This window comes from Plecotus auritus (assembly GCF_963455305.1).
Source record: "Plecotus auritus genome assembly, chromosome: 5".
NCBI classification, from domain to species: Eukaryota; Metazoa; Chordata; class Mammalia; order Chiroptera; family Vespertilionidae; genus Plecotus; species Plecotus auritus.
In genome coordinates, this window is record NC_137776.1 from 19,328,372 (window position 1) to 19,342,029 (window position 13,658).

At 37.4% G+C, this 13,658-nt stretch overlaps 1 protein-coding gene across 1 annotated transcript in view; it reads left to right on the forward strand.

The window, feature by feature from the left end:
- Positions 1–3,449: 3,449 nt before the first annotated feature.
- LOC308248923 (sperm-associated antigen 16 protein-like) overlaps positions 3,450–13,658 on the forward strand; it is a 627,414-nt gene continuing 617,205 nt past the window's right edge. Inside the window, exon 1 of the mRNA XM_080669397.1 lies at positions 3,450–3,537. Coding sequence (XP_080525523.1) covers positions 3,520–3,537 — 18 coding nt within the window. The 5' untranslated portion in view covers positions 3,450–3,519. The remainder of the gene's footprint in view (positions 3,538–13,658) is intronic.

Below are 13,658 nucleotides of genomic sequence, written 5' to 3' on the forward strand. Positions count from 1 at the left end.
GAATGAGAATGGGGCATAAAAATATCTAAACAAAAGATTTAAACAAGAGAAAAGACATCTATAATAATAAAAGCGTACTATGCTAATTATATACCGGTCTACCTTCCAGATGAACCCTGGGCTGTGAGGACTAATTCCCTTGCATGAATTTCATGCATCAGGCCTCTAGTATTACATAAAGGAAAACAATAATACAAATAAAGGCTGATTTCACATGAGAAATCATGGTAGCTAGGAACAATGAAATGACATCATTAGAATGTGGCAAAATTTTGCCCTAGTCTGTTTGGCTAAGTGGATAGAGCATTGGGCTGCGGACCTAAGGGTCCCAGTCCCATCAAAGGTACATACCTTGGTTTCAGGCTTCCTGGTGCCCTGAAGGAGGCAACCAATTGATATGTTTCTCTCTGTCTTTCCCTTTCTCTTCCACTCTCTCTCAAAATCAGTGGGAAAATATCCTTGGGTGAGGATTAAAAAATAAATAAATAAAATAAAATGTGACAAAAATTTAATTCAGAATTTTATATACAACAAAAATATCCTAATTTTAGGGTGAAGAGTAAACATTTCAATATAAATGAAAGCTGAGAGATTTTGTTGCAAGCCATTTTGAAATACAGTAAATACTAAAGGTTTTTTGGGGGCTTAAAGAAAAAAAAGCCAGAAGGAAACTCAGATCTACAGAATTGAATATTGAGATATAGAAATGCTAAATTATGGTTAATATAAAGATTAAGTTTTTCTCTTCTTAATTTTCATAAAAGAAAATGACTGATAAAAATTAGATAATGTTTATTAGGCTTGTATAAGATAAAATAATTAAAAAAAAAGATAAAATAATTTTGGGGTGGTACAAATGTTCTATATCTTGAGTTGGGTGGTGGATATACGCCTACTTATCTTTTGATAAAACTTTTACAACTCTATACTTTAAAAATATGCATTTTATTATATGTAAACTATACTTCAATGAAGTTGATTTAAAAATGAATGATGGGAAACTCTAAATAGTAGAAAGACTTTGAAATGGTGAATTTTCTTAATAAACATAACATCCTGTTATTTCCAGATGACTATTCATTATGTTCTCTAATTAATTAAAGCTTAAAAGAAATATGTAGCATTATTATATTTGAAATGTTTTTCTTAGCCTTGGTTCAGTAGTTCCTTTCCTAAGATTTTATGTTAATGCTTTATCAGTTATGTTCAGTGATGCCTAAAGAGATACAAGGATGTTTATTACAGTCATATCTATAGTAACAAAACAATACAAGCAATCTTAACCTTTAACCACAAGTGAATGTCTAAATATAGTTGGTCATACAATACTAGAAAGTCTTAAAAATCATGCATAAGAAAATGCTCATGTATTATGTTAAGAAATAAAAAAACATTGATATAGTATGAGGGCATGTCTTAAATATATGTATAGAAAAATCATTGGATGATGCACTAAAAATGTTTACATAATTTTCTTTGTGTGCTTACTGCATTTGAATATGTATGCCTATTTAAATCAAATAATTATTTATTTTATATGTAGATCACTTTTAAGTATTTAATTAGATATAAATATGAAAGATTAATATGAAACTATTATAATCTAGGAGCTTTAACTCCCAAAAATTCTGAAAAAGAATATAAAAATGGCTTAAAGGTTGAGGAACTTTGTGCACTTGATTGGTGCTAATCTCTGAGGCTATATTCTGCTCTAATAGTTTATGATTTTACATGTTTATTCTTGACATCTCTATTAAAATAAACTAATGGTTTACAGATAACTCCTTTATGAAATTATCTTCTGATATTTAATTTAATTAAAAATGGAACACATTTCATGTTTTACTAAGCTGACATTTATAAGTTATTTTGCAGATCAAGTTTGTAATTATATTTTGATCTGTGATATTTTGAAGTGGCTTTTGATCAAAGGGAATAAATTCCTACCCAACGTGAAGAAATAGATTCTTTTAGTTAAATAATTCTAATTACGAATAAAATTACCTTCTTAAATCCCGTACTGAATAATTTTTTTGGTCCTTGCAAACGTGCACTCTGGTTTTAGACATGGGACTTGCAATACCTTTGCAATAACTTTTCCTCAGCTTCTGGTGTCAGCATTTGACTGTGTGATCTCAGCATCTATCTTCACTCTGATTGCCTGATCCACGTGGAACCTTGCTTAGCCAGGGATTATAATTGGAAAAGATGTTGGGTTTATTGGTCAAGTGGTTGTTCTTCATTTAAAGCCTGCTGGCCTTCACAATAATTTTCACATATTTAACACCCTCCCTCTCCTTACACTCATTTTAGTTTTCTTTTTTTAAAAATCCTAACCAGAGGAAATGTTTTTATTGATTTTAGACAGAGAAGAAAGGGGGCAGAGAGAGAGAGAGAGAGAGAGAGAGAGAGAGAGAGAGAGAAACACCTGCAGTCTGGGTATGTGCCCTGATCCTGATGGGCAGTGGAACCCGAGACTTTTCAATGCCACACCATCCAGGGCTTAGTTTAATTTTTAAAATATTTTATCAATTTGTTTTCTTTCTGTCATCTATCTATCCATATGCTTTGGGCAGTAGAACTTCTTCAGATTAAAATCGGATTCATTCTGTAGTTAGGAAACAATTAATTGTCATTATGCTGAACTTTGGGTAAAAGACAAATTAATTTTTATTTAATTCAAATTTAGGGAATAAGACAAATAGTGGACTCATTTGGAGTAAAATTATCAAAGAATTTTAAACATGCCCTGATATTGGACTAATCAAAGTAGGATGCTAACTTTATTATTTATTTGAAATCAGCTTGTTGTTTAGAAATACAGGGAGAAACTATATCTAACTTAGATGTGTTTATATATATGGAAATATGTGAAAAGGAAAGATTTTTACTATCACTTTTGTTTTCCCCTCAGATGATTTCATTAGGAATGTTCTTTATGTCCAAGAGTTTGGAGACCAATTTTACAACTATATTGGAATATTATCCTGTGTTTTTCTTTTGGTTTTCTCAACATCTAGAAGCATAGAGTAATATTTTATTAATACATTATTCTTTTTTTAAATCCCTTATTTATTATTTAGTTCCATTTGTGAAATTTTGTTGTTGTTTACCATTCTCTCCTTTGACCCTCTTCGACTTTGTCTATAAGCACATGAAACCTCATGATAACAGGAATTTGGATATAATGTAATTGGAGCTCGGTTCCTATGCTCTGTAGCTGGCTTGCCATGCCATTTTATTAGCCTTGCAAGAATGCCATCCTGCATTTTTGATAAATGAATTTGAGACTTCACTTATGACATTTTGGTCTGGTATCAATATTATTAGTTTAAAAAATGTGTCATGACTTTGGCTTTCATATTTTTTGTTATATTTCTTACAGAAAAACAGCATGCATATTAATGACAAATGTGCTATCTTGTAGTTATTCCAGGCTTTGAAAAGAAATTTGTACCAGAAGGTCCTACTCAGAGAGGTCTTCGTGAAGCAAGGGAACAATACAAAAGTAAAACCAAGATGAAAGATAATAGAAAGGTATGATGTTTACTTTTGTTTCCATTAATTTATACTTGACCCTCAGATCTTCAGGTCCACCAACTCATAGGGTATTATTATTTTACTGGAAAAGGAGTTTAGAGTTTATGTACTTTGAGCCCCTTGGTGTAGGGATAGAAAATGGATGTCTTCTAACATTATGTAACTAGTTAATTGAGGGACACTCACTGCTTAGTGGCAAGGACGGCTCTGTGAACCACTCTGCCAATATATTCCAACTTAAGCACGACCATGTCTGCTCATCTGCTCATTTTTTTCTGCTTAAAATTACCTACTCCAAACGAAATAAATCCTAGATCATTCCTTATTTATTTTTTCACTAGAGGCCTGGTGCACAAAATTTGTGCACTTGGGGGTGGTCTCTCAGCCCAGACTGTGCCCTTTCGCAGTCCAAGAGCCCTTGAGGGATGTCTGACTGATGGCTTAGGCCCACTCCCCGCAGGGAGTGACCTAAGCTGGCAGTCAGACATCCTTAGCGTTGCCGTAGAAGTGGGGAGGCTCCTGCCACCACGGTTGTGCTCGCCAGCTGTGAGCCCGGCTTCTGGCTGAGTGGCGCTCCCTCTGTGGGAGCGCACTGACCACCAGGAGGCAGCTCCTGCATTGAGCATCTGTCCCCTGGGGGATCAGTGTGTATCCTAGCGACTGGTTGTTCTGCCATCAGGCCAAAACTGGCTCTCTGACAACCCCTGAGGGGTCCCAGATTGCAAGGGGGCACAGGCCAGGCCAAGGGACCCTACCAGTGCACGATTGGGACCGGGAGGGATGCGGGAGGTTGGTCAGCTGGGGAGGGACCTCGGGAGGGCTCCAGGGCATGTCTGGCCAGTCTTGGTCAGTCCTGATAAGCCGGACCCCAGCAGCAAGCTCACCTGGTCAGAGCACTGCCCCCTGATCAGTGCACATCATAGCGACTGGTTGACCAGTTGACTGTTTGCCCCCTGGTGATCAGTGCACGTCATAGCGAGCGGTTGAGTGGCCTTAGCATATCATCAGCATATTATGCTTTGATTTGGTTGAATGGCTGACCAGACGACCAGACACTTAGCATATTAGGCTTTTATTATATAGGATAGTATGACTTCAAATTTTCTTAGTCTTCTTTAAAAGTAGAATGGAAAGAATTATATCCCATTTAAGAATCTTCTTATAGCCCAGACAGTCTAGTTTAGTAGTTAAGTGTCACCAATGAACCAGGAGGTCACAGTTCGATTCAGGGTCAGGGGACATGCCCAGGTTGTGGGCTCAGTCCCAGGTAGGGAGCATGGGGGAGACAGCCAATCAATGATTCTCTATCATTGATGTTTCTGTCTCTCTCTTCCTCTCCCTTCCTCTCTCTGAAATCAATAAAGAAACAACACATCCATATTAAAAAGATTCTCCTTATAATGAGTGCCTTTGCCTTGCATTCAGGCTGATAGTTAAAATCATCTGTAATGACTAGAGGCCCGGTACATGAAATTCATGCACCGGGGGGGGGGGGTGTCCCTCAGTCCGACCTGCACCCTCTCCAATCCAGGAGCCCTCAGGGGATGTCCTACTGATGACTTAGGCCTGCTCCCTGTGGTTCCCTGCTCTCTGCAGGGCCTGCCTGCTGCACACTGCGGTGACTGCCAAGCAGGCCATGCTGGGTGCTGCCTGAGGGCTGCACTTGCCTGCTACCTGGTTGTCATGGCAACGGCCAAGCAGGTCACTGAGGCTGTGCTGGGTGCTGCCTGCAACCATGCTTGCATACTCCCGGGTCCCCGTGGCGATGGCCAAGCAGGCCATGCTGGGAGCTGCCTGCGGGTCATGCTTCCCTGTTCATGAGTCGCCACGGCAACGGCCAAGCAGGCTGTGCTGGGAGCTGCCTCCTCCCTGTTGTCAGTCTCCATGGAGGCGATGAAGGTAATTTGCATACTCACTCCTGATTGGCTGGTAGGTGTTGTGAAGTGACAGTCAATTTGCATATTTCTATTTTATTAGTGTAGATTACAGAAATATTGGTATTAAAAATGTCTCATCAGCCGAAACCGGTTTGGCTCAGTGGATAGAGCGTCGGCCTGCGGACTGGAGGGTCCCGGGTTCGATTCCGGTCAAGGGCATGTACCTTGGTTGTGGGCACATCCCCAGTGGGAGGTGTGCAGGAGGCAGCTGATCGATGTTTCTCTCTCATCGATGTTTCTAGCTCTCTATCCCTCTCCCTTCCTCTCTGTAAAATACCAATAAAATATATTAAAAAAACAAACAAACAAACAAACAAACAAACAAAAAAATGTCTCGTCAAAGAGTAAAAAATGAGGAAGAAAGAAAACCCTGTGAGGGGTTTTAGTTTCTTCTTATGAAAACTGCATAAAAATCTAACTGAGGTAATGAATTTTTCATAAAGTAGTTGTTTTCTTTGAGTTCTAAAATATCTGGCATTCATTTAAAAATGAACACATTTACATTGTAATATCTTTTAGCAATAGTTCTATAAAAACAGCAAATTGTTATGAATTCAAATACTATAATAAATCATTTACTTAGCTAATATCAATAACATTTCCCCCCTCAATGATTTGCATTGGAATTCAGTATTGTATATAATATCTGTTTATTGTTGTTGTTGTTAATCCTCACCCGAGGATATTTTTCCATTGATTTTTGGAGAGAGTGGAAGAGAGAAAGACAGAGAGAAACATCAATGTGAAAGAAACACATTGACTGGTTGCCTCCAGGATGAGCCCTGACCAGGGAGGGCCAGGGCCGGGGAGGAGCCTGCAACCAAGGTATGTGCCCTTGATCAGAATGGAACCTAGGACCCTTTGGTCGGCAGGCCAATGCTCTATCCACTAAGCCAAACTGGTGAAGGCTATATAATATCTGAATAAAATGCAGACTAAATGCTTTTGGGTTACACTAAGGCTTTGATAATCTTTTTTGGTGATATTCATTTTAGTATTTTACTATCACTGTTAATACTATTAACTTATGGATTATCCTTTATTGTTACTACTAATTTATGGTATCTTTGGTAGATCCACTCTTCTAGTCAGCCCCTTTCAGCTTCCCCATGCCAACAACTTCCCATCAGGGCGGACCTTCCCTTTTTGCCTACATAACCTTTCCCACTCCTCCACCTGTCTTTAATTTGAGTCTCAGCCAAAAGAAAGCAGTGCTGTTGGGATGACTGTTGCTGTCAATAAGTAGTGCTTGTTCTTGTTTGGGTAATTTTTGTTTATCTCCACAGAGGTTAGTAGTTCAGGTAGCAAATAGAGCACTCAGAACAATAAACATAATAGCGGTAAGGATTTAGGTGTGATGACAGTGATTGCCATCGGGAGCATTTTCATCTCCTAATGGCATCTGTATTCTTTCAGGTGGTAAATCATACTTAGAAATGATTTCTTGATTCATTCCCTAAGTGCTATGGCTTGTAAGACTTTACATTAGTAATACAATCTAACAAAAAGCTACTGAAATATTGGACAAGTACATTACATATTTCTGCATACTATATATTTTTGTTGGAGTTGCATTTAAATATTTAATACCTACAACATAATAGAAAAATTCAGGCCTTACCAAAGAACTAGTGAAGAATATAGTGAATTCTACCTCCCTTTACTGGATTACCATTTTTACCAATATTTTTTTTTTCTTTCCTGCAAGTTTGTACACTTTGACCACATCTCCCCGATTCTCCACACCTCTGCCCTGGTAACCACCAACCTCCTCTCTGTTTCTATAAATTTGGATTTTTTTTTTAGATTCCACATATAAGTGTGTCATACACTATTTTTCTTTCTCTGTCTGACTTCATTGAGCATAATGTCCTAAAGCTCCATATATGTTGTCTTAAAGAGCGGATGTCCTTTCTCATGGCTGAATAATATTTCATTCCTGTGTTTGTGTACCACATCTTGTTTATAGAATAATCCAGTGTGTGTGTGTGTGTGTGTGTGTGTGTGTGTGTGTGTGTGTGTCGCATCTTGTTTATGTGTTCATCCACTGATAGGTTGTTTTCATATCTTGGATATTGTGAATACTCCTGCAGTGAACTTAAGAGTGCAGATATCTCTTGAAGATCCTGTTTTCATTTCCTTTGGGAATATATCTAGATAATTTTTTGAGGGTGCTTCATACTGCTTTCCAAAATGGCTGCACAAATTTACATTCCCACTAACAGTACAATAGGGTCCCTTTATCTCCACATCCAATTGTGGCCTATATTATATTGAGGTATGTTTCTTAAATATCCAATTTGTTGAGAGGGTTTTATCCTGAAAGGATGTCAAACTTTGCAAATCCTTTTCTTGCATCTATTGAGATGATCACATGACTTTTTTTTTTTTGTATATGGTACAAGTTGGCTTTAATTGAACATAGGATAAAAAATTAGAAAAACAATTATGCTTCCAGTATTCAATACCTATGGTTTCCATGTGACAAAGAAGATACTTGAGTCATTGAGGAGTGAGTGAAATTTAAACTATATCTTAGATGCTGTCCTTCTTCTGGTTAAAATAATAAATTTATTTAAACAATTTGAAAAAGATTCTGAGCTGACATTTTTAAAAAATTTCTTTATTGATTAAGTTATTACATATGTGTTCTTATCCCCCCATTACCCTCCCATCCCCCCTCATATTCTCACCCCCCTGTTGTCTGTGTCCATTGGTTATGCTTATATGCATGCATACAAATCCTTTGGTTGATCTCGCCCCCTTACCCCCACCCTCCCCTACCTTCCCTCTGAGGTTTGACAGTCTGATTGATGTTTTTCTGTCTTGGGATCTGTTTTTGTTCATCAGTTTATGTTGTTCATTATATTCAATAAATGAGTGAGATCATGTGATATTTATCCTTCTCTGATTGGCTTATTTCACTTAGCATAATACTATCCAGTTCCATCCATGCTGTTGCAAATGGTAAGAACTCCGTCTTTTTTGACTTTTATCTTTCATTTTATTACTGTGATATCACATTTTCTGACTTGCTTATGTTAAACCACCCTTACATCCCAGGGGTAAATCCCACTTGATCATGTTGTAAGATCCTTTTAGTTTATTATTGAATTCAATTTGCTAATACTTTGTTGAGATTTTTGAATTTATATTCATCAGAGCTAGTGGTACATATTTTCTTGTAGTGCCCTATTTTGATTTTTGTATTAGGGTAATGCTGGGGTTGTAAAATGAGTCTGGGAGTGTTTCATCCTCTTCAGTTTTTTGGAAGATTTTGAGAAGGATCTGTGTTAAATCTTCTATACATATATGGTAGAACTCACCAATGAAGCAATCCGGTCCTGGCCTTTTTTGTTTGGGAAGTTTTTTGTTACGCATTTATCCTCCTTATATTAGTTTGTTCAGATTTTCTGTTTCTTTGTGATTCAGTCTTGGGAGGTTGTATATTTCTTGGAATTTATCCATTTTTTTCTAGAATAATAATCATTGGTATATAATTGTTTATAGTAAGTCTTTTATGATTCTGTGTATATCTGTGCTATAAGTAGTAATATGTTCTCTTTCATTTCTCATTATATTTATCTCAGTCTTTGTCTTTTAGTCTCGCTAAAGGTTTGTTGATTTTTGTTTATCTTTGAAAAACAGTGCTTAGTTTTGATCTTTTCTATTGCTGTTCTGGATTTCTAAGGCTATAAGGAACTCACCTTGCCGTTTCATTTGCAGAACAAATTTACTTACGTTAAATGTTTATTTTGGTTGTATTTAGGGGATCTGGTGGAGATTATGGGGGCTTTGTAAAACTAGTCTCCACGGACTACCTTAGCAGCCTCTAGACTGTCTTTAATAGTCCACTCTGTATGGCATTGAATATTTCTTCCTGAAACATGCCTCTACAAACTGGTCTTATTTAGACATCTGTGTATCTTTACTTGTAAAGTCTGTTACTCATCTGATTCCCGATATATTAATTCCTCTATATATTTCTATAACAAAAAATCCCTCCTATAAGGTTTAGTTAATATGAGAGTATACTTTAAAATGAATTCTTTTTTTTTTAATATATATTTTATTGATATTTTACAGAGAGGAAGGGAGAGGGATAGAGAGCCAGAAACATCGATGAGAGAGAAACATCGATCAGCTGCCTCCTGCACACCTCCCACTGAGGATGTGCCCGCAACCAAGGCACATGCCCCTGACCGGAATCGAACCCGGGACCCTTCAGCCCACAGGCCGACGCTCTATCCACTGAGCCAAACCGGTTTCGGCTAAAATGAATTCTTATGTTGTAAACTATTTTATCTTTAATTAAGGTAAACAATTTGTGTGAGTACTAGGAAAGCAGTTTTTTTCTGTCTTTAGTCAGTAGGTTAAATAGTCAATGGGTTAGGTTTGGAGAGATAACTATATATTATAACAATTTCCTTCTACATGTGCAATATATTTTACTTTAAAGTAACTAAAAGCCATTCCACAATTAACTGGATACTTTTTAAAATCACATTAGTCACAGTTAAGAGAAAAATGTTACTACTTAAATTGGACTTTGGTGATAATATATAAAATTTTCAATGTGCCAGTATATTAAAGAGAAGCAGAATAGAAGAATTCCATATAGATTTGAATAGTTTTAAACAGTAATATTTATGTGTGGAATTTATTTTTCATTGGAGCGGGGTAAAAGAATCATATGGCATCAACTGTAATTCAAATCGGTTGTTTTAATGACTCACTGAAGATTTAAATGTGTAACTTACAATCACAATTCTTATACATTTCAATTTTTATATCTTAAAAATCTACCATTCACCTAGTGTCCAGACCTACAAACTCAGTGATTTTGCAAGGAAAGAGAAAAAGCACCACCATTGAAAGTATTTCAAGTATTTCAAGAAGTTGGGAAGACAAAAAAGATAAGGGATTACTAACTTGTTCCTTCCATCCTTTTACTGCCTGATTTAATTGTTTTTTAAAAAATATATTTTTATTGATTTCAGAGAGGAAGAGAGCAGGAGAGAGAGATAGAAACATCAATGATGAGAGAGAATAATTGATTGGTTGCCTCCTGCATGCCATCTACTGGGGATCGAGCCTGCAACCTGGGCATGTGCCCTTGACTGGAATTGAACCCTGGACCTTTCAGTCCGCAGGCCGACGCTCTATCTACTGAGCCAAACCTGCTAGGCCTGATTTAATTTTTAATATATTTTTGGTTGGCAGTAGCTGGTTTGGCTCAGTGGATAGAGCGTTGGCCTTCAGACTAAAGGTTGCTGGGTTTGATTCCAGTCAAGGCATGTACCTAGGTTGCAGGCTTGATCCCCGGCCCTGGTCACTGTGTGTGTGGGAGGCAACCAATTGATGTGTCTCTCTCACATTGATGTTTCTCCCTCTCTGTCTCTCTCCTTCCTTTCCATTCCCTCTAAAAATTCAATGGAAAAATATCCTCAGATGAGGATTAATAAAAATGAAATTAAAAAAAATGTATTATTTTGGTTGGAGTACAGACATATCTTTTTAAATGAAAATATTCTATCTAGATTAATATACTCCCACATGTAAACAGATTTATGTTCTTATTATATACTAGAGTCCTGGTGCACAAAATTCGTGCATGGGGTGGGGGACCTCCCCTCATCCAAGCCTGCACCCTCTCCAATTCGAGACCCTTTGGGGGATGTCTGACTCCCAGGGACATCCGGCAATTGGACATCCCTCTCACAATCTGGCAGTCGGACATTCCTCTCACAATCCTGGACCGCTGGCTCCTAATCGCTCACCTGCCTGTCTGCCTGGTCACCCCTAACTGCCCCTCCCCCCTGCCAACCTGATCACCCCTCACTGCCTCTGTGTGCTGGCCTGATCACCCCTAAATGCACCCCCTGCTGGCCTGGTTGCCCCCAACTGGCCCCTCCCTGCCGGCCTGGTTGCTCCTAACTGCCCCCCCCCACTGGCCTGGTCACCCCTTACTGCCCCCCCTGCTGGCCAGATTGCCCCCACCTGCCCTCCCCTGCTGGCCTGGTCGCTCCTAACTGCACCCCCTGCCGGCCAGGTCACCCCTTACTGCTCCCCTCTGCTGACCTGGTTGCCCCTAACTGCCCCACCCAGCCTGCCTGGTTGCCCCCAATGGCCCCCCACCACTGGCCTAGTCGCCCCTCACTGCCCCCACTGCCAGCCTAATCATACCCAACTGCCCCCCTCTGCTGGCCTGGTCGCCCCCAACTGCAACCCCCCTGCCAGCCTGGTCGCCCCTAACTGCCCCCCTGCCAGTCTGGTTGCCTCTTACTCCCCCGCCCCCCCCACCGGCCTGGTCACCCCACACAGCCTGCTTGTTCAGTCATTTGGTCATCCCTCACTAATCCCTGGTCACCCCATGCAGCCTGCTTGTTCAGTCGTTTAGTCGTCCCTCACTAAGCCCGCTGCCAGCCTGGCTGTAGGCAGCCATCTTGTGAAGGCGTGAGTGTCAATTTGCATATTACTTCTTTATTATATAGGATTTCTGCTGTGAAACACATCTTAAAGAATTGTAAAGATATTATCAAGAAAACAGATACTTCTTCTCCAAATAGATACTAACAGAGGATATGTTGGGAAGGATAAACATTATAATATATACGATAAAGTTTTCAAAATATTTTATAACCAATTTTTAAATGTTAAAAGATAAAAGGAATAAATACCTTTTATATTTTGGGAAATATTCACATTATTTTATACTTAAATAAAATATTAAAATCTTATTATAGGAACAATTAAAAAGCTTATACAAACTAAAATTTTTAGATTATTTACCCAGGCAACAGGGGGGTTAGCAATAATTACTCAGAAATTATTTTAAGTATGAAGTACTTTGAAGCCTAATCTGTATTTGAAACTCTCATCTACTTCTTATTTTATTACTTGTACAAAACTGAGCAAATACTAAACTTCTATGCTTCCAACTCTATAAACTGGGGAGAATATTATGTGAGTCAAAGGATTTGTGTCACAATTTAATGATATATGTAATATACCTAGCACAGTACCTATTTATAATTGATACTTATGAAATGATAGTGTTTCTATAGAAGAGATTATTTACCTGAAGATAAATAATACTTAGTTGTTAATGCTATTTCATTCTTTTGTGTGAAATATGATGTAGGTAACACTGAATAGAAGTTCATTAGACTTCTAGTCATTCCTTGTAACCATTTTTTGGGTTATTTTATTATACATCATATGACTTGAATAATTAGGTAATGGCTTTCTGTGATTGTAGGTATGGTTTTTCTAATTCAGATTACATACAAACAGAGATATGGAAATCAGAGCATTATGGTGATGAATTTTGCTGTGCTAATGTTTGCATATTTCCTGTTATATGTTAGAACATTGCTGTTAAGTTCATAAAAATTGTATACTCCTCTCAACTTCTTTAGGGGCTTTTCTATATTTTGATTCACTTAATGAAAATTTTAAATATTATTTAATATCTTTATTATGACAGCTACTAGTGATTATATAGATTACAGTTTAAGTATGATGAAAATACGAAGAAAGGAACAGTTTCTTCAGCTCTGATATGACAGTGTATAGCATCATGACGTGCTATGCCACCCAGATTATGATAACGGCATATTTCAAGAGCAGTTCAATGCTCTTACATTCTGATGCTTTGCATTTATTAGATGGAATTTAGCTGCATTTTGTATAGTATTCTTGAATATTGCTATGTAGTTATTATTATTTTCTTGCTTCAAGTATCTCTGTGAGTTTGGCATCAACCCAAGATTTGGTCAACAGTTTGCCAGTAATTGTGAATATTATATTAGGATGTTAAATCATTCTATTTATCAGACATAAAGTTGCTAAAATGGAAATTAGTTTTGCATTTTTTAAAGTTTAGAAATATGGAAGGTATTAAAAACTCTATAACCATGTGCAAATGGGAATTTTAATGCATATGATTTTATAATAATGTTGAATGTCTTCAACAGTTGAAATAATTTATTAAAAATCCCTAAGGAAATATATTAATCAAAATATTTATTCATAAAATCCTGCCATGTTAAATGCATAAGGATTAACCAACTTGTTTATAAATCTGTTCTGAGTAGAAAATCAAATAAATGGAAATATATTATTACACTAAATATATTGTGCTTATGTGAAAACAAGCAAATATAAATTAGAATAAGA